This window comes from Bos mutus, chromosome 24, assembly GCF_027580195.1.
Source record: "Bos mutus isolate GX-2022 chromosome 24, NWIPB_WYAK_1.1, whole genome shotgun sequence".
NCBI classification, from domain to species: Eukaryota; Metazoa; Chordata; class Mammalia; order Artiodactyla; family Bovidae; genus Bos; species Bos mutus.
The window spans coordinates 24,978,495-25,000,593 of NC_091640.1; the positions used below are offsets into that span (position 1 = coordinate 24,978,495).

Here is a 22,099-nt window from a genome sequence, read left to right on the forward strand (position 1 = left end):
TTGCCCGACCCCTCACCCCTGGCCCTTCCCTCCTGGTAACCATGAGTTCGTTCTTTAAGTCTGTTTCTGTGTTATAAGTAAGTTCATTTGTGGCACGTGTGTTTTTAGATTGCACATATAAGCAGTATCATATGACAAATTGTCTGTGTCTGACTTCATTCATTTAGTAGGATAACTTCCGAGTCTATCCATGTTGCTGTAAATGGCATTATTTCATTCCTTTTCATGGCTGATTAGTATTCCATTGTATATATGAACCAGTGTTTGGGGGGTTTTTTTTTAGCCTATGGTCCCTCGTAGCTCAGGTGGTAAAAGACTCTGCCTGCAGTGCAGGAGACACCGGTGCAATTCCTGGGTCAGGAAGATCCCCTGGAGAAGGCAATGGCAACCCACTCCAGTATTCTTGCCTGGAAAATCCCATGGACAGAGGAGCCTGGCGGGCTACAGTCCACGGGGTTGCAAGGGTCAGACATGACTTAGCAACTACACCACCACCACCACCATTCTCGGTTAGGTGTGACTTTGGTGTTTCATAAGAAGTTGTACTCACGTCCTTCTACTCTGCCATCTTGTCTTTTCTTTCTGTTTTTATAAAATTGTTAACAAGTTATCTTTAGTGATTGGTCAGGTTGTATAGAATTTGCTCATTTTTATATCTGTATTTTCTAATAATTCTAGTGAATGTGAGTAGTTTGTATAATAAAAGAATAGGAGAAATGAGACATTTCTTAAATCCTTTGTCCCAACTTTAGAAAATTTAATAAAATTAGCAAAACTTTAAAGGTAAAAAATTAGTAGAATTTTAATAGTTTAAAAGATATTTTCTACTTTTTCTACCTATTAGTATTCATGGAAGTATTTGTATAATTGAAAAAAATACAGTGATAAAATTAAGGTCTCAATATAATTATCTACATGGTAGAATACATAGAAAAAGAAACTAGAAGCATGTTTATCAAACCATTGACCATAGTCATCAGGCTCGTGGGTGTTACTTTTTTTTATGTTTATCTTCTGTATTTCTCAAAATTTTACTAAGGAATACAAAGTACCTTGTTCTTCAGGAAAAAAAGTTTTTAAAAAGTTTTTAAAAGTCTAAAAACTAACATCATCCTGTTATTGTTAGCCACATAAATATTATAGGAGAAATGGAGTGTCTAAATTTAGTATTAAAAACAGCATTTTCCTTTGTGCATGCCCATCTGTCTTAATATCAAGTTTTCTACTTCTCTGTGTGAATAAACTGAAGAAAACAGCCCTGAAATTTGATTTATCCTATTGTAGGTTGCTTCAGGTGAATGCAATGAAGACACCGAAGTTTACAACATCACCCTGTGTACGGGAGATGAACTCACTCTAATGGGCCAGGCAGAAATCCTTTATGCAAAGACTTTCAAGGAGAAGTCGCGACTCAACACCATCTTCAAAAAGATTGGGAAACTCAACTCCATCAGCAAGCTGGGAAAAGGCAAGATGCCCTGCCTCATTTGCATGAATCACCGGACCAACGAGAGCATCAGCCTCCCGTTCCAGTGCAAGGGCAGGTTTAGCACCCGGAGCCCCCTGGAGCTTCAGATGCAGGAGGGCGAGCATACCATCCGCAACATCGTGGAGAAAACCAGGCTCCCCGTGAACGTGACGGTGCCCAGCCCACCGCCCAGAAACCCGTATGACCTCCACTTCATCCGCGAGGGGCACCGCTACAAGTTTGTGAACATCCAGACCAAGACAGTGGTGGTCTGCTGTGTGCTGCGGAACAACAAGATCCTCCCCATGCACTTCCCTTTGCACTTGACCGTCCCCAAGTTTAGCCTCCCGGAACACCTGGTCAAGGGAGAGGGATGGCCTGAAACCCTGGTCCATCACTGGCTGGGTATCTGCCAAGAACAGTTCGACATCGATGAGTATTCACGGGCAGTCCGCGACGTGAAAACCGACTGGAACGAGGACTGTAAGAGCCCCAAGAAAGGCCGGTGTGCCGGCCACAACCACGTGCCCAATTCCCTTAGCTACGCTCGCGATGAGCTCACCCAGTCCTTCCACCGGCTCTCGGTCTGTGTGTATGGCAACAATCTCCATGGCAACAGCGAGGTGAACCTCCACGGCTGCAGGGACCTGGGAGGAGAGTGGGCCCCCTTTCCTCACGACATCCTACCCTATCAGGACTCGGGGGACAGCGGGAGCGACTACCTTTTCCCAGAAGCTGGTGAAGAATCTGCAGGCATGGCAGGGAAGTCAGAACTTCCTTATGAAGAGCTGTGGCTGGAGGAAGGCAAGCCCAGCCATCAGCCTCTCACTCGCTCCCTGAGCGAGAAGAGCAGATGCGACCAGTTTCGAGGTTCTGTCCGGTCCAAGTGTGCAACCTCTCCCCTTCCTGTGCCCGGAGCGCTGGGTGCAGCAGTGAAATCTGCAGAGATCGCCCTACCTCCGCCTCCAGTGCCTCCCAAATCCGAAGCCGTGAGTCCTTTCTGTTTTGGGGGTGATGGGCCAGTTCTGTCTCTCTGCTCAGTCTTCTGCTAATTTACTTTCTTTCTTAAAGAAAGGAAAACTCCCCAATGCAAGGTGATCAGAATGAGCAATTTGCTGAATTTGGAGAGAAATAGAAATACTTGGTGGATTTTTTTTTTTTTTTTACCAGTTGGGAGTTAGAGTTTAACTTTATGTTTGATGAGATGTGTGTGTGTGTGTGTGTGTGTGTGTGTGTTGCTCAGTCATGTCTGACTCTTTGCGACTCCATGGACTGTATAGCCCACCAGGCTCCTCTGGCCATGGGATTTCCCAGGCAAGAATACTGGAGTGGCTTGCCACTTCCTCCTCCAGGGGAATCTTCCCAAGAAACTCAAGAGAGTTTTATTAAGAGAGGTTTAAACATGCTGCCTGGAGTACAGATAATAGGGAGGAGAGGGCAGAAGGCTGAGTAAAGAAAAGGTATGAACTTGGTAACAGGTATGGAATGATGACGCCCTGAGCTCCAGCCGTCGGTAGCAGCAGATGGCAGGGAGAAATGAGCTGCTTGGGAACATTTCAGAGATGCAACTAGCAGTATTACTGATAAATTGGGTGTGAGTAGTGAAGGAGAGAAATCAGGAGACACTCTGAGATGTGCAGCCTGAGCAGCAGAGTGATATTAGCACCACTTAGACTGAAGGAATAGATTTATTTGGTGGGGGAGAAGGATCAAGAGATGTCTGTCAGCATGATTTGTAATTCTCTCTTCGAAGTTACATTGAGACCAGAGTGTCATGGATGTGTTCACACACACACACATTGAGATCCGAGCATCATGGGTGTGCTTGTGCACACGCATTGAAATCAGAGTGTCTTGAGTGTCTCACCCACACTCATTGAGATCAGAGCATCATGGGTGTGCTCATGCACACGCATTGAAATCAGAGCGTCTTGAGTGTCTCACCCACACTCATTGAGATCAGAGCATCATGGGTGTGCTCATGCACACACATTGAGATCAAAGCATCATGGGTGTGCTCACTCACACACATTGAGATCAGAGTGTCATGGGTGTGCTCACATACATGCATTGAGATCCGAGCATCACACACGCACTTAGAGCATCATGGGTGTGCTCACGCACATGCATTGAAATCAGAGCATCTTGAGTGTCTTCACCCACACTCATTGAGATCAGAGCATCATGGGTGTACTCACCCACATGCATTGAGATCAGACCGTTATGGATGTGCTCACACACACTCATTGAGATCACAGTGTCATGGGTGTGCTCACACACCCACATTGAGATCAGAGCATCATAAGTGCGCTCACCCACATGCGTTGAGATCAGAGCATCACAGGTGTGATGCTCAGAGCAGAACCAGGCCCAACGTGGTTTTGTTCACCACCTCAAACACAGCTCACTCAGAGCTTGAGAAGGCATCTGTCAAATTATAATGGAAAAGGATCATATAGGAGAGGAGAAAGGGCCTCTGTTTTGACCATGTTTTTGATTGACAGGCACTCTGAACCTTGCCTGACTTTTTTTATCATGGATTTCATTATATCTGAAGGGAAAAAGTACTCAAGGCATTGGATATAATTCTGTTCATTTATTTGATAGTATCTATGGCAGTGGTTTCCTTTTTTTCTATCTCTAGTAGAATCCTTCTTTTTTAAAGGAAAACTTATATGAATCACAATAAATAGAAGAATTACAGTCAAAACCCATCTGACTGAAGGACAGATTGGAGGGCTGGGGTTCTCCCCATAGTCCTATCCACTCTGCTCCCACCATGTGGCCTCAGGGCACCCCTCTGTAATCACCAGGCTGTGTAAAGCTTTGCTTCAAACCATGGAGTTATTGGGCCACATACTACACATGCTAGAATCACCATCAGTAACCCCAGAAATGATGATTTTGGACTCCAGTAGCTTTCCCTTTTGGAGAAGGCAATGGCAACCCACTGCGGTACTCTTGCCTGGAAAATCCCATGGACGGAGGAGCCTGGTAGGCTGCAGTCCATGGGGTCGCTAAGAGTTGGGCATGACTGAGTGACTTCACTTTCACTTTTCACTTTCATGCATTGGAGAAGGAAATGGCAACCCACTCCAGTGTTCTTGCCTGGAGAATCCCAGGGATGGGGAGCCTGGTGGGCTGCCATCTATGAGGTCGCACAGAGTCGGACACGACTGAAGCAACTTAGCAGCAGCAGAAGACAATGGCACCCCACTCTAGTACTTTTGCCTGGAAAATCCCATGGACGGAGGAGCCTGGAAGGCTGCAGTCCATGGGGTCACTAAGAGTCAGACACGACTGAGCAACTTCACTTTCACTTTCATGCATTGGAGAAGGAAATGGCAACCCACTCCAGTGTTCTTGCCTGGAGAATCCCAGGGACGGGGAGGCCTGGTGGGCTGCTGTCTATGGGGTCGAACAGAGTCGGACACGACTGAAGCAACTTAGCAGCAGTAGCAGCAGCAGGGAAGGTAACAGGTGAAAAGAGAGGACAACTATGGAGGTTAAAATGTGGGAGAGTTCAGAGAAGAAAAATTTCTGGTTGGGCAGGAGAAGCTTTCATGGAGATCATGGCATTTCAGATGAGCTGAGGGTGTACACGTGAATGGGAAACCTGAGGGTGTGCAGGTGAATGGGAAGAGCAGAGAGATGAGAAGGAAGGATATTCCAGACAGAATGACCTGAGCAGAGGCAGGGGAGGATGAGAAAAACGCAGTTCTGCTGGGCAGGTGAAGTAGGGCTGAAAAGGGAGGGTGAAGGGCAGTGGTGGCCGAAAGGCCCTGGACACCAGGTAGGACTTTGTGCCGGAGCTGTCGAGGCAGACCCCTCACTGCAGCAAAGCTTTCCTGAGAGAAGACCCACCTCCAGCTGTTTGCTCAGGACATAAAAACTCCCCAGAAATTGCAGGTCTGCATGTTCCCTTCCTCTTTACAATCTTCCAGGGTCACTCAGCAATAAGTTATCTGCCTGCCAATGCAGAAAACACAGTAGACTTGAGTTCGATCCCTGGGTCAAGAAGGTCCCCTGGAGGAGAAAATGGCAACCCATTCCAGTATTCTTGCGTGGAAAATTCTATGGACAGAGGACCCTGGCAGGCTACAGTCCATAGGGTCTCAAAGAGTCAGATATGACTAGCACGCACGCACTAAGGCACAAGCCCAGAAGTCCCTGTACCCAGAAGGGGGTGTAGAATATTTGGGGGAATTCTTGGTGGAGTCAAGAGTCCTTGGTTCTTTTATTCATGTCAGATGGTGTTCCTCAAAAAACAGATCAGAGGTAAGGGGAGGTAAGTAAGAGGTACTGTACTCTTAGCAAGTATTTTGGGCAGTTACAGGACTGGCTCGGCCCAGCTGTACATTTGCTGTTGCTTGAAGCTTAGAGTCCTTCTCTTCAACGGGAACGTGACCACATGAACTTTTCCTGTAGAACTCTGCTCCCACCTGGCACATAATGGGGAGTCCTGTTTGTTGACTGACTGGTTGACTCATCCAATATGGTCACACCCAGTTATTTATGTAACCAAGTCTTGAGGTAGGAAACTGGCGATGCTTGTTTTCACTGTGGCTAATGGAAGATGAGTAAGAGCATAAATATTAAGAGGCCCTATCTTGACCTTGGTCCTAAAAGAAAAATGTTAAGAGTTAAATTTGAAACTGAAAGCAAATCTCACAGCAGAATGAAAGGTTTGGTACTCCAGTCCAAGCTGTAATTTCTTACGACACAAGAGAACCTTCTTAGAGCATATTCAGTGTTTATAGAACGCTCCAATCCTAAAGACTTTTTATAAACACCTGAAATTACTTTATTTTCCTTTTTTAAGAATCAGGCATTTCGAATGAAGTCATATATTTTATTGGTTCTGTGGCCATGAAACAAGTTTTCCAGTTTTAGGATGTGCATGGGATCCAGAGAATGTCGTGACTGTTAGATGTGGCTTCGACTTGTAGTTTTCAAAAGAGATCTTTATTGGGGCATAAATTCAAGTGCTCCCACAGAATTAAATAAAACTCCTTTGGATAGTGGCAGTGGGGTGGGTCCAGGGAGAGAGATGGGCCATGTGTCTCACAGCTATCCTTCCAATAATTGAAGACGGTAATAAGCTTCCCTGTGAGGCCATTTTCAAGTAAGGCGATCTGGGAAAGTGACAAATCCCATCAGGTCTTCAGTAACAGAAGATACTGGAGTAACAGAACAGAGTCAAAGAATATCTTTCTTATGAAAAGAAACAAAGCTGGTAATTGGTGAATGAATTCTTCTTGGCAACAGCCCATGGCCTGGTCTTATTAGGATCTACAGGGACAGTGGCTCACTGCAGGGTGTGTGAGCCTATATTTTCTTCTGTTCTTCACCACCTGCTTCAGGGTCCTTTGTTTAGTCACTATGTCCAACTCTTAACGACCCCATGGACTATAGCCCACCAGGCTTCTCTGTCCTGAAATTCTCCAGGCAAAAATACTGGAGTGGGTTGCCATTTCCTTCTCCAGGGGATTTTCCCAACCCAAGTCTCTTGCATTGCAGGTAGACTTTTTACCAACTGAGCCCCCAGGGAAGCCCCCTGAGTTATAGCAAATATCTGTGCTATTTCTCCACATTTTTGATGGTCTTTGTTTCTGTAAAAAATTCTGAAAAAAATTTTCTCCTTCAACAGTAATACTTGCTGTGTTTCCAACAGTGAGCTGCAGTTCCATCATCATCCAAGTTAATGCTTGACCATTTTCCTGCCCATATTCTGGAATGGAAAACTAGGCTGTGGGGCCAAACAGAAAATCCTCAGTGGCGGGAGGCGGTGGGGGGAAGCAGGTGCAGGTAATCAGTTTAGCCCTGTTAATATACTTTGTACTTGATGTGGCTACTTAGAATTTTGCTCTAGTCCAGCAGTTCCCAACCTTTTTGATACCAGGGACTGGATTTCATGGAGAACAGTTTTCCCACAGACCAGGGCTGCTCAGGGGGTGGTTTCTGTTTCACCCACCGCTCCCCTACTGTACAGCCTGATTCCTGCTCTAGCCTCTATCTTTGTAATGATCGTCAAATACAGAGGTTTGTCCCTTTATGTGGTCCGTGGCCTGTGGGTTAGAGACCCCTGTAATCTTTATAATGATTGTTGAATACAAAGGTTTTCTTCTTTAAGCACAAAACCCTGCAGCTTATCTTTCCCGAGAATAAGAGTCTTTTCCCCTCCCTAACTGGAACATCCGAGGAGCCAACTGGAACTGATGTTCCTAACTGGAACATCCTGGAGCTCCTGGTTCCAGGCACAGAAGAGATGCGGCCACTTCTGTCCTTTAAAATTGCTGCAGACAAGCCCAAGCTGGGGGCCTGCCCAGCTCACTGAGGGGGTGACATTTTCATTGTTTAAAATTGTGCCAAGTGCCCTCAAATCAGAATGACCTGACAGTTCCACTTAAGTGGGTTATCCTTAATTGGTTCCTATGTTCTAAACATATCCTCCTATTTCGTAACATTGTGGCCCTCATTCCATTATTTTAATTTTCTGACTGTTGGCTGATACTGTCTAAAATATTTACCCAGATACACTCTATAAGTGACAGTCTTTAAGAGCTGTCTTTTTTTAAACCTCTTTGGAAGATGCCATTTTGGAGAGCAATGATGAGAAAGCTTGACACTGCTTGAAATTCTAGAAATAGAATGTTTGACTCTCAGACTATTCTGGTTTATGTAATGAATCACAAATCAGTATCAAAACTACAAGATCACAACTTGTCTATAGCTACCTGTGCAATAGTATCAAACCTGAGGACCCCAGAACCCAGGGGTTAATTAACATCCTCTTCCTGTCTTTAGTAATAGGGGAAAAAGAAAAAATGCATTCACTCTTGGTTGGATGTTAACATTACAGTGATTCCTAAGATTCATGAAAGGAAAATCCTAAAAGGAGCTCTAGGTTATAAACCACTTGTTTAAAGCAAGTTTTACTGCAGTATGGACGGAGAATCTGTTAACCATTGGGATGGCCCCCTTGACATACGAGAAGCAGGATGTGGGGATTGAGTCATAAGATGGATTGGTAGCATACATCCACTGTTACAAGATTTAAGTTCATTTAAATAAAGTTCCTGTAATGGAGCACACTGTGTTACTGATGCTTGAGGAAAATAAGACAGACAGGATGAATTTAATCCAGATTCCACACCGGACTGAGTTCAGTGGTTGCTTGAAAAGACTGGCTACACAGAGGTGATTTGGAGCATCTGAATCTGCTTCAGACAGGCTGAGCACCTGTTGAGAAGGTGGGAGGAGACACCAAGGACCCTGAGTCTTCATTTCCCCTCTCAGTGGAGTTTCACCAGCAGCAGAGTGGTCTGCCACACTGTGTGATAGATAGAGGCACAAAGCGTCGCATCTGAGAGCACACGTGGCTTTTCATCCTCCCCCTGCCCCTTAGTGTTTCATACCTTGGGCAAAATATTTCACTTCCTGAGTCAGTCCCTGCAAGACTTAATAATGACATCTTCGTTGCATTACTGTATTGTGCAAAGTACTTGGCAGTATTCCCTGGCACATGGTAAGTAATCAGGAAATAGTAGCAATACCTTGATAGGAGATGGATTCTTTTTTTGGAGGTTATTTTCCCCTGTTCTTCCTTACCTAAGGTATAAAGGCACCCAGAGAGTCATGGAAACTGATGGGGACAAGGACATGTACCTCCACAGCCAGGCCAGCAGAGAGTCCTGGCACTCAGACAGGGGACAGTCATCCCTGCCTTCCCAAAGTGCCTGTGAGTTTCATTCTCCTAGTTTTTTTAAGATATCCCAGGAACCTAACTAGGTTTAAAAGTAACAAAATCTTCTTTTCATCCGAGTTTTAAAATGTCTACTTGATAAGCTATATGTTACAGTTATCTAGCTGTGGAGCCAAAATTGTAATTGTCATAAACCAAGAACTACAGAAATGCTCAGCAACCTATGGACCCCAATAATATGTAATCCTTTCATGGGGGATCTGGGGACTTTGTAGAACTAGAGAGTATCTATAAAAACGCCACATATGGTTCCAAGGCTGCAAATGCACATCAAGAAACTCAAATTCCTAGAAAAACCTCTCTAGAAATATTAAAGCTGAGAAGTTGCCTTGGCTGATTTCATTAGGCGTGGGTAGGGCTAGGTCATGGTGCTACCAGATGTCACAGCAGGATGTGGCCACCCTACAGAATGAAGGCCCTCACACAACTACCTAAATTAAGGGGAAAATCCTAAAATATATTGTTTAAAAGCTGAGAGAAGTGATTTTTCAAGAGTTGAGCTGTAAGAATCAATTCTACTCTACAGCCAACAAACACTGAGCAAAGAGGAAACAGGCATGCATACTAAAACAGCCCTTGCACCAAAAATATTAACCCTACACAGATTACACGAGGATATTCCCACATAAAAATAGCCCTCCAGGCCCATGGTAGATAATTATTTCTCCTAAATTCATAGAGTAAGAGAAGTATAAATAAAAATGAAGAAACAGAGGAAACATTCCCAATTAAAAGATCAGTAGAATCCCCCTGAAAGAACCAACAATGAAACAAACTCTTCAGTCTAATAGACACCAAGTTAAAAGAAGATAGTGAATATACTGAAGAAATTAAGAAGAGTTATCAACTGGAATTCAGATTATGGTAAAAAGGAACTAGAAACTATAAAGAGGAGCCAAGAAAGATTAGAAAACTCATTTGCTGAGATGAAACCTGAGCTAAAGGCAATGAATAGCAGATTGCATAATGAAGAATTAATATTCTGGAAGATAGAATAATAGAAATCACCCACTCAGAAAAAGCCAAATGAAAAATTAAAAATGAAAGCCAAGTAAGAAACCCATGGGAAAATATAAAGCATGCCAATCTACATATAATTGGGATCCCGAAAGGGGGATTGAAATCTTATTCAGAGAAATTATGGCTGAAAACTTCTCAAACCTAAAGACAGAACAGATATCCAGATATAGGAGGCATAAAGGGTCCCAAATAAAATGAACCCAAACAGATCTACACCAAGATATAATAGAAATGGCAAAAGTTAAAAAGAGGATTCTAAATAAGCAGTAACAGAAAAACAGAGGTAATTACAAGGCCACCTCCATTAGTTTATCAGCTGATTTCTCTACAGAAACATTTGCAGGCCAGAGGAAATAGCAACATGGGGGAAATCTGCAACCTAGGGTACTCTACCCTGTAAAATTATCATTTAGAATAGAAGACAAAGAATTTCTCAGAGGAACGAAAACTAAAAGAATATAGCAATACTAAATCTAACCTAAAAGATATAATGAATGGTCTTCTGTAAATAGAAAAGAAGCAAGAATATATAGGAAAGAGAAAATCACAATTGGAAAAGTAAATCACTTAAATAAGCCAGTAGACAGATTTTTTTTAAAGATCAGAAAGTTTTTGTGAAAGCTGTGACAGCCACAGTGAATAGCAAAAGCATATACATGAAGATGTTAAAGAGGACATCAAAATCATAAAATGTGGGGGGAGGAGAGAAATGTAAATATTTTTAGAATGTGTTTGAGTATATGACTACCAGTCTAAAGCAAGTAGATGTAGGAAGGGGTTAAACTACTTGGAAAACAAGGTAACAACAAGTGAAAACATTTGGTAGATTTACAAAAGCCAAAAAGAGGAGAACACAAGCATAATGCAAAAGGAAATCATAAACTACATAAAGAAAAACAAAAAATACAAAAATCAACTGGAAAATAAGATTTTAAGTGGTAATAAATACATATTTATCAATAATTACTTTAAATGTCACTGGATTAAATGCTCCAATTAGAAGACAAGGGAGGGCTTCTCTGGTGGTCCAGTCGTTGGGAGTCCACCTTTCAATGCAAGGAACACTGGTTTGATGCCTGGTCTAGGAGGATCACACATGCCACAGAGCGACTAAGCGCATGAGCCACAACTACCGAGCCCAACACTGCAACTGCTGAAACCCATGCACCTAGAGCCCGTGCTCTGCAACAAGAGAAACCACTGCAATGAGTAGCCCACACACCACAGCTAGAGAAAGCCTGTGTGCAGCAACCAAGACCCATCACAGCCCAACAAAAAGATGAGTGTGGATGGCAACAAGGGAGTGACAGACTGGAATAAAAAATATGAAACAGGAGCCTACAATATGTTCCTTACAAGAGACCCACTTTAAGGCAAAGGACACACATATATTGAAAATGGGGGGGTGGAATAAGATATCTTATGCAAATGGAAATGAAAATGGGGATCACACTATTCATATCAGACCAAATTTTAAAACAAAGTCCATAAAGAAAGTTAAAGAAGGACACTATATAATGATAAAGCAGTCAATACAAGAAGAGTATATTACACTTATCAAACTATTTGCACCCAATGTAGGAGCATCCAAATACATAGACAAATACCAAAAGACATAAAGCGAGAAATTGATGGGAGTACAATTACAGGAGACTTTAACACCCACTCAATCAATAGATCTTCTAGACAGAAAATTAGTAAGGCAGCATAGATCCTAAAGGATACAACAGTTAGACTTAATTGATATTTTCAGGACGTTATTTCCAAAAAGACAATACACATTCTTTTTTAGTATAGTATACAGGGAACATTTTCTAGGATTGACCACATCCTAGGCCACAAAACAAGCCTCAGTAAACTTAAAGAGTATAGAAATTATTTCTGATCGTAATATCTAAGCCTTTTCTCAGACCATAACAGCATGAAACTAGAAATCAACTACAGAAAAATAAGAAAATTGATTACATGGAGCATGTAATCAACATGCTACTAAAAACCAGTGAATCAACAACAAAATCAAACAGGAAATCAAAAAATACCTTGAGATAAATGACGGTAAAAGCAAAATCAAACAAAATCTATGGGATACAGCAAAAGCAGTTCTTAGAATAAAAATAGTGGTATGTGCCTTTCTTAAAACATAAGAAAAATTTCAAACAATGTAATCCACCACGTAAAATAATTATAAAAAGAGCAAAAAAAACCTAAAGTGAGCAGAAGGAAGCAAGGAAATAATAAAGATCAGAGAGGAAATAAAAGATTTTTTTATAAATAGAAAAAAGATCAACAAAACAAACAGCTGCTTCATTCAAGAATAAATAAACTTGACAAACCTCTGGCCAGGCTCGCCAAGAAGAAAAGAGCAAGGACCCAGATATACAAAATAAGAAATGAAAAAGGAGAAATAACCAATACCAAAGAAATTCTAAGAAACCATAAGAGAATACTGTGAAAAATTATATGCCAATAAATTCAACAACCTAGAAGAAATGGACAAGTTTCTAGAAACATGCAGCCCACCAACCCTGAATCAAAAAGAAATGCATAATTGGAACAGACCAGTCACTAGAAGTGAAATGACATCTGTAATTTAAAATCTCCCTGTAAACAAAAATCCAGGACCAGATGATTTCACATGTGAATTCTACCAAACATACAGGGAAGAACCTATGCTGATCCTTCTCAAACTCTCCCAGAAGACTGAAATGGAAAGCACACTCCTAACGGCATTCTATGAAGCCACCATCACCCTGATACCAAAGCCAGACAAAGACAGTACCAGAAAAGAAAATTACATGCCATTATCTTTGATGAATATATATGCAAAAATTCTCAACAAAATATTAGCAAACCCTGAATCCACAACACAAGAAAAGATCATACATCACAAGCCCTTGCAGCACAGCTCAGGAAACCCTCCTGCACTGCAATGAAGACCGAGCACAGCCAAGCAAAACAAAAAAGATCATAACACCACAACCAAATTGGATTCATCCCAGGGTCACAAGGATGGTTCAATATATGCAAATTAATCAGTGTTGTATACCACATAACAAAAGACAAAAACCACACAATGACTCAATAGATGCACAAAAAGCATTTAATAAAATTCAGCATCCATTCACGATAAAAACTCTTAAACCAAAGTGAGTATAGAGGGAAGATACTTTACAATATGATAAAAGTTATTTATCACAATCCCACACCCAATATAATACTCAACTGTGAAAAGCTAAAAGCCTTCCCACTAAATTCTGGAATAAGACAAGGATGCAAACTGTATTCAAGACAGTATTGGAAGTCCTAGCTACAGCAATCGAACAGGAAAAAGAAAAGATACCCAAGTTGGAAATGAAGAGGTAAAATTATCATTATATGCAGATGACATGATACTATATACAGAAAACCCTAAAGACTCCACACAAAAACTACTAGATTGATACATGAATTCAGCCAGGTAGCAGTATACAAGATGAATATTAAGAAATCTGTTGTGTTTCTTTACACTTAATGATCAGAAAGGGAATGTGGGGGGAAAAAAAAATCCCTTTTAATTGCATCAAAAAAATAAAATACTTAGCAGTAAATCTGACCAAGGAAGTGAAAGACCTATATGCTGATAACTATAAAACATTAATAAAGGACACTGAAGATGATTCAAAGAAACAGAAGGATACTCCCATACTCTTGGATTGAAAGAATTAATATTGCTAAAATGGCCATACTACCCAAAGCAATCTACCCATGTAATGAGTATCCCTATGAAATATTCATGACATTTTCCACAAAACTAGAACAAATAATCCTATTGGAATCACAGAAGGCCCAGAATTGCCAAAGCACACCTGAGGGAAAAGAACATAGCTGAAGGCAATACAGCAGAGCTTATTGTTGTTTAGTTGTATTGTGTCCAACTCTTTTGCAACTCCATGGACTGTAGCCCATCAGGCTCCTCTGTCCATGGAATTTTCCAGGAAAAGAATACTGAAGTGGGTTGCCATTTTCTTCTCCAGGCAATCTTCTCGACCCAGAGATCAAACCCACGTTTCTTGCATTGGCAGGCGATTTCTTTACCTGAGCCACCTGGGAAGCCCGGTACAAAGCTACAGTAATTAAAACAGCATGGTACTGGCACAAAAGCTGACATACGGATCAATGGAACAGAATAGAGAGCCCGGAGATTAAATTCACAAAACCTACTGTCAGTCTGCAACAAAAGAGGCAAAAACATACAATGGGAAATAGACAATCTCTTCAGCAAATTGTGCTGAGAAAGTTGACAGCCACGTGTAAATCAGTGAAGTTAGAACACATCCTTACACCTTACACAAAAATAAACTCAAGATGACTTCAGGACTTAAATATAAAACATGGCACCATAAAACTAAAAGAAGAGAACATAGACAAAACATTCTCTGACATAAATTGTATCCATGTTTTCTCAGGTCGGTCTCCCAAGACAATAGAAATAAAAGCAAAAATAAACAAGTGGAACCTAATCCAACTTACAGGCTTTTGTACAATTAGAGAAACCATAAGATGAAAAGATAACCTACAGACTTGGAGACAATACTGCAAATGACGCAACTGAGAGGGGCTCAATTTTCTAAATATACAAACAGCTCATAACTCATCAGCAGAAAGCAAATAACCCAATTTAAAAATGGGCTGAAAAACTAAGCAGACATTTCTCCAAAGAAGACATAGATGGCCAACAGGCATATGGAAATATGCTCAATATCATTAATTATTAGAGAAATGCAAATCAAAACTACAATGAGGTGTCACCAGTCAAAATGACCATCATTTAAAAATCGACCAATCGCAAATGCTGGAGAGGGTGTGGTAAAAGGGGACCCTCCTATACTGTAGGTGGAAATGTAAATTGGTGCACCCCCTATGGAGAACAGTATGGAGGTTCCTTCAAAAATTAAAAATAGTTATTGTATGATCTAGCAGTCCCACTCCTGGGCATATATCCAGACAAGCTATAATTGAAAAAGATGCATTCTCCCCAGTGTTCATAGCAGCAAAATCTACAATGACCAACTCACAGAAACAACATAAGTGTCAATCATCAGATGAATGGATAAAGAAGATGTGGTACATATTATAATGGAGTTCTACTCAGTCATTAAAAAAGAAAGAAAGAATGCCATTTGTAGCGGCATAGATGGACCTAGATATGATCATACTAAGTCAGAAAGAGAAAAGCAAATACCACATACACCATTATATGTGGAATCTAAACTCTGACACAAAGGAACTTATCTACAGAATAGAAGCAGACTCACAGCGAACAGGCTTGTGCTTGCCAAGGGGGAGAGAAGGGGAGGAGTGGATTACAAGTTTGGATTAGCAGATGCAAACTATTACATATAGAATAAACAACAAGGTCTGCTGTGTGGCACAGGGGATTATATGCAGTATCCTGTGATAAACCATAATGGCAAAGAGTATGTACACACGTGTGTAACTGAGTCACTTTTCGGCACAGCAGAAATTAGCACAACATTGGAAATCAACTATACTTCAACCAAATAAATTTTTAAAAAATAATTGATTTTACTCTGAATTTTTATTTTGTCTTTGGGCTTTCTCCTGTTGAATATTAATATTAGAGAAGGCAAATGGGGAGGGATAAAGTAGGAACTTGGAAATAACATACACACACTACTGTATATAAAAGATACAGTATATCTGTAATCCAATAAAAAAGTTAGGTGATATAAATTAAGCTAAAAAAAACTTAGGAAGGCACTAAAGGGAAGTTTTTCTTAAGTAAACCTGACATAGTCATAGTCAAATTTAGATATTAAACAGGTTCATCTGGAAATGACTATTTACTTTTCAAAATAATTGCTCTACGAAAGGATTCACTCAGGATTCCACTAATTAACAAGGTCTCCTAAGGCATCTGACATTTAATTCATTTTAATTACAACCTTTAAGGAGTACTCGGTAAGCAAGGCATACCTGCGTTTCCCGTTTGTTAATTGAAATAATGACTGAATTATTACTGTGTTCTAGTAATTTTGAAACTAATTGCCTTCGGTTTTATGTAGGTTATTTGTTTTTAAATGAAACCTTCTTGGCCAAGAAATTGTTTTCTCCTGTGTCTACTGAAAGTCTCAATGATTAGAATGTTAATAAAGTCACTGTAATATTCTCTGGGCTAGCCCTTGTTTCAAATTTGCACTCTTGGGTTTACCATTTGCACAGAATCACATTAATAGGAAGGTTATATCCTATTTCAGTGTATCTGTCATGCATTATACTCCTTGCTCAGAAAAGGGCTTTATTCTCTGCCCAATGGCATCATCTTTCTTTAGAGTCCAGGGAAGCACCCTGGAATTTAAACAAGTATTCTTTTCAGAGCTGCGGGCCCTTCTCGTTTCCCAGCAGCGGCCTCCTGTGCCCTCAGCCTTGACTCCTGTGCCCCAAGCCTGGAGGTTGGAAGCCATGGCAGACCCAGGCCTGCCTTCGGTCCTTACCGTCCACATACACAATGGCGAAAAAGAAACACACGCATCAGAGAATCAGGATTTCGACTGTAAATCACATCTACCCTTGCGTAATCCATCTAAGAGCCGTTCATTGATGGCCACATTGTCATTCTGAAACTTGAATTTCTGTTTGGCTGAGAATACCCCTGATGGGTATGTGACAGGGTTGTGAACTCTTTGTATAAAAGCCTCTTTATAAATCAGATTTCTTAAGGCTGTAATGATTGTGTTATCTGGGAGAGGGAGTGTGGGAAGAAACGTAAAATACGGGGCAGAGGGCACACGGTCAAGGCAAAGTTACAAAGTTCAGGGAAGCTTGGTTACAAAACTCCTTTCTTCGGAACACTGACACGATCCCCAAGTCAGCTTTTTAAGAGAAGAAAACTCACAGTGAAGGGGAGTCCAGTTTCAGATCAAGCTCACCTATCGTGTCTGTTTTCTGAATTATTGTCAGCATAAAAGCAGTGATCCTGAGTCTGCCTAAGGACAGCTGCAGCCCATTAGTGACCAAGTAGTGTGGTCTTTGAGCGCCAAGGTTTTCATCCGCAAGCATGGGATGCCGGACTTTAGACTGTGGACAAGGACTCACGGAGTCTTAATGACAGTTGCTTTCAGATCCACTGCTTGTATTTAAAAGTTGAGTAATTACTGCTATGGGCTTCCCAGGTGGCTCAGTTGTAAAGAATCCGCCTGCCAATGCAGGAGACACGGGATTGATCCCTGGGTTGGGAAGATCCCCTGGAGAAGGAAGTGGCAACCCACTCCAGTATTCTTGCCTGGAGAATTCCATGGACAGAGGAGCCTGGCGGGCTACAGAGTTGGACATGACTTCGCGACTGAACAACAGTCGCTGCTATAAAATTTTTTTCCCCCAGAAAAAGTTCAGCAAGGAACATGTTGTTGTAAGTATTCCATTTTCCTAAGCTGTCTCATTGGTCCAGTTGGTGAATGAATGGGGTGTGAAAGTGTCATTTCTTTCATAAGACAAGTAGAGAGTTCTGAGAAGCTAAGACTTTCCAAGAAACATCATCAGACTAAAAAGCCCCTATTCCTATGCTGAGTAGCTTCATAGGCACACTGTGTGTCTTTTGTTGTGTTGTGTTAATCCCTAGGAAGTGTCAGAGAAAGAGAATGTCACAGAAGAAAGTAGTTCATGTGTATAAGATACTCCAGTTGTATGTAATGTTTGAATTGTCTGCCAAACATTTACATTTGCCCCTGTTTCCAACCATGCTCTAACGAGCTTTGTATTTAACACATTCTCATGCATTGTCTTTAATATGTGACTATTTAGGAAGAAGACCTTGTTTTCCATTTTGCATAAATTATTGGTCCTTCAGATGGGACTCAGTTCCCCCCACCAGCTAAAAAGACTTTCAGCTATGAGGAGTGAGGAGGAGAAAAGAAAGTGAAGTCTCTCAGTCGTGCCCGACTCTTTGCGACCCCATGGATAGTAGCCTGCCCCAAGCTCCTCCGTCCATGGCATTTTCAAGGCAAGAGTACTGGAGTCGGTTGCCATTTCCTTCTCCAGGGAATCTTCCCTACCCAGGATCGAACCCAGGTCTCTCACATTGTAGACAGTCACTTTACCATCTGAGCCACCAGGGAAGTCCAGGGAAGAGGAGGAGAAAGGATCCTTTAAATGCCTATTCGGAGTCAGGGAACCAAGTTACACTTTCTGGAAGAGTATTCTGAAAATAAATAGTCCCACTCTGTGACGCATGAGATTCTGACCACAGGTTGGAACTGGGTTTTGACCTTGTCAACCACCTTCACGTAGCTAAACAAAGCTTTCCGAAGTCACTTATTCTACTGGGTGTGTCCGTCTTTGCTTTGCACGTGTGCTAAGTTGCTTCGACCGTGTCCAACTCTTTGCGACCCTGTGTACCACAGCCCGCCAGGCTCCTCTGTCCATGGGATTCTCCAGGCAAGAAGATTGGAGTGCATTGCTGTACCCTCTTCCAGGGATCTTCCTGACCCAGCGATCAAACCTGCATCTCTTACCTGCACTGGCAGGCAGGTTCTTTACCACTAGCACCACCTGGGAAGCTCTTAGATAATCAGCTGCCATTATTTTTCTGGTTTTACGTGGCCGGTACTGGCCTGGGGAAAGCAGAGAACTGTGGAAGTGTGTTCTGTCTGTCCCTGGAGTCAGTGTACACTTGACTTCAGGTCACGTGGGTACATGTACCTACTCATGCATGTTTTCAAGTTTCTTCCAAGAAAAAAGCCACACCTCCTTCAGTCCAGTATCCACTTCTAATAGCTCCTCCCCCTTCCTTCTTGTAAGGAATGGTCTGTCCTCACTAACTTCTCCCTGGCCTCCTGTTCCAGCTCTGACTCCCCTGGAATCTGCTTCTGGTCTCCTCACTCAACTGAAGCTTCATGTGCTAAGATCCGCAGTGACCTGCTAATTGTCACACATCTTCCCAACCTGCCTGGACTTCTTGCCGTCCCTGTCTTCACCGCATCCCTGTCCTGAGCTGTCCTCCCCACCGTTCGCTTCTGTGACACCATCAGAGCCTGTTCCCTGCCGTGAACAGTGAGGTGCAGGCCCCTGTGTTTCTCCGCCTTGGTCTCCTCCTCTGCCGCCTCTTAGGGGTTCAGCCCTCTTCACGTCTTCAGGTTCTATCAATAGAACACTGAGCTCAAACTCTTTTCAACCCTGAACTCCTTGGTTTCTCCCAACGCCCGTTCTTCTTTCTAAGTGTCTGTCTGAATCAGTAGCACCAGGATTTGTCTCGCCTTCTAAGCCCCCAGACCAATTCATCTTTCTGGGGGTGTTTTCATGCCTCTCGTACACTCACAACTCCTTCCGCCTCCAGACTTCCTCAGCATAATTGCCTGAGTTTGTCCTCCCTCTGCCTCTTGAATCATCCATGATCCTCCCACTGATCTGCGTTCCACCTTCTGCTATTACGGAGCCTGTTTCTATCTGTCATGCACTGGCCTCCATCACCCACCTCCCAGCTAATTGCAGGGGCTCCTCGTTCTCGTCAGCCCTACTCCACAGCAGCTCAGTGAACCTGTATGGGCACCCAGCACGGAACTGAACAAGTCAGTCGTAAATGGAATTCATGTTTGTAGGAAAAGGGGAAGTGATGCATGTTCTTCAGACTTTTAGGGGCAGTGGGAGTAGATGGTCCCTGTGGTCTGGCTGTTAGTCCCAGGACGGGCACCTTCCACAGCCTCCTTCAAATCCCACTAGGGAACTCTCTGTGTTAGAGACAGTCACTTTGCCTATGCCTCGCTGAACATATGCTTCATAGACTAGAGAGAAGTGACGGTTCTAGAAAGGGTGGAGCTCACTATTCATCCTCTCAATAAATCTGCTCTCTGATTAGCCCTGGGTTGGCAGTCTGCACCTTGAACCCTGGGGAGAAGTGTCTTACTTCAGGGCAGCGTATCTTATCTCTGATAAGATGGGATCATTGAACATTGCTGTAGAAAAGGGACAAGACTTGTAAAGGGGCAAGGATGACACAATTGTGCTGGGCACAGGGGAGACTGCTGGAAAGAAAGGCTTTAGACAAGAGAAGTGCTGGTAAAGCCAGGCTCTGGGTACGGGTGGGAGTTTGCTCGCCCTGAATTCGTACTGTGGATTGACCCCCATCATAACCAGGTGCCAGGAGCTTGGCTGTAAACACTCAAGCTGCTCATCACCAGAGATCACCCACCAGTAGGCAAAAGTCACCCATAATCTGTGATAGGTAATAATAATACCTGCCTCAGACACAATGCCATCTTCTCGCTTAGCACCAGCGTTAGAGAGCTTATTCTTGGTCATCCAAATACCTCTCCCCTCCTCCCCACCCTTCCCTAATGAAGCCACAGCATTTCCCAGTTCGGAAAGAACTGTCATTTTCACCGATACCACGCCCAGGTTAGCGGTGGCGGAGTTGATGGTGGTCACCGAGCCCAGGTCTGCTACACGCCTTTTTTTCCCCTAAATTGATACCAATATGAAGACACACACACACACACACAAATTAACATGTAGCCCAGATGACTTATCAATAGCAGTTTCCACATAAAAATATAAAAGACATTCTTATGGTATCCATATAAAAATAAAAGTGCTTTGAGTTTGGTGACATCCAGTAACCTCTGCCTGCCATTCTAGGTGACACATTGGGCCAGGGGTGTCAAGTCCCCAAACTCTGCCACCCACAGAGCAGTAAGAACAATGCCGATGGCCCCAGCATGTCCACTTTCAGGCTCCTTGAGCATACATGGAGAGTGAGTAAATACAGACGGCATCTGTGCAGAGTTCAGACGCAGTGACGAGTGCTGATGGCTGTGTGTGACGGTCCCAAACCGCACCTGTAACGCTTCGGCTGGGCCTTAGGCAGTGATGGGGGTCGGGGAGGGGGAAGTTGGAACTAAAGCATGGACAGACAGGAAAGTACAAGGAATAAGTTTAGATGACACTGAACCCGCCCCACTGGAGGGACCTGTGTGTTCATACAGAGGAGAGCAGGGGAAGTACTAGAAAGATGGCACCAGATGGGAAGAAATCACTAGAAAGACTGCTGCAGGCCTCGATGGGAGGCAGGAGAAGCTGGACTTTGTCCAATAGTCAGAGGGGCCCCTGGAGATGGGAAGTAACATGATGAAAGCCACATGCTGAGACTTTTAGAAGGAATGTGCTGAAAATGTAGCACTTCAACATGAAACGGAATATGAGGGAAAACTGGAAATAGGGTGATTGGCCATCCGGTCTTGTAAATTACCTTTTATTGTCAGATGAAATACATTTCAAGCCACAGCTACGTTTCCCTTGGATACAAATGTCCCATGATGAATTAAATCCAAAGGAAAGTAGAATGATTTCTGTTGAAAGGATGTAAGAGTTAGGAAGTAAGATGGCACCATAAACCCTGTGATATGTAACCTCGGAACCCCAACGCATATATAATTTTTCCATAAAATACACTGCTGTACAACTTCCCTCGAGCACCCACATCTGCAGCCACAAGTTGAGAGTAACCCGTGGAGATGCATTTGTCTGCAGAGCTGTAAGTGGGGCTCACCCCCGGACGGGCTGCCCTCCCACACCTGCTGGGTGAAGCACTAATCTGTGCCTCCACCGCATTACAGCTCAGTTCTCATCCAGGACGGGGTCCCTTTGAAGTCAGGTTTTGTTTTAACTACCTTTGTCTCCGAAATGGGTTTCAGATAAGCCTAGTTCTTGAAGTCACGTGATTACACCCAAACTGCCTTCTCAACCCACTCCGGTATTCTTGCCTGGAGAATCCCATGGACAGAGGAGCCTGGCAAGCTGTAGTCCACAGGGTCACAAAGAGTCAGACACGACTGAAGTGACTTAACAACACTGCC

At 42.9% G+C, this 22,099-nt stretch overlaps 1 protein-coding gene across 2 annotated transcripts in view; it reads left to right on the top strand.

Annotated features, from left to right (window-relative positions):
• GAREM1 (GRB2 associated regulator of MAPK1 subtype 1) overlaps positions 1-22,099 on the top strand; it is a 233,616-nt gene that overhangs the window by 202,152 nt on the left and 9,365 nt on the right. For both annotated transcript variants that reach the window (XM_070361476.1, XM_005903353.2), the window contains exon 4: positions 1,285-2,457. In XM_070361476.1, the coding sequence (XP_070217577.1) occupies positions 1,285-2,457 (1,173 nt within the window). The remainder of the gene's footprint in view (positions 1-1,284; positions 2,458-22,099) is intronic.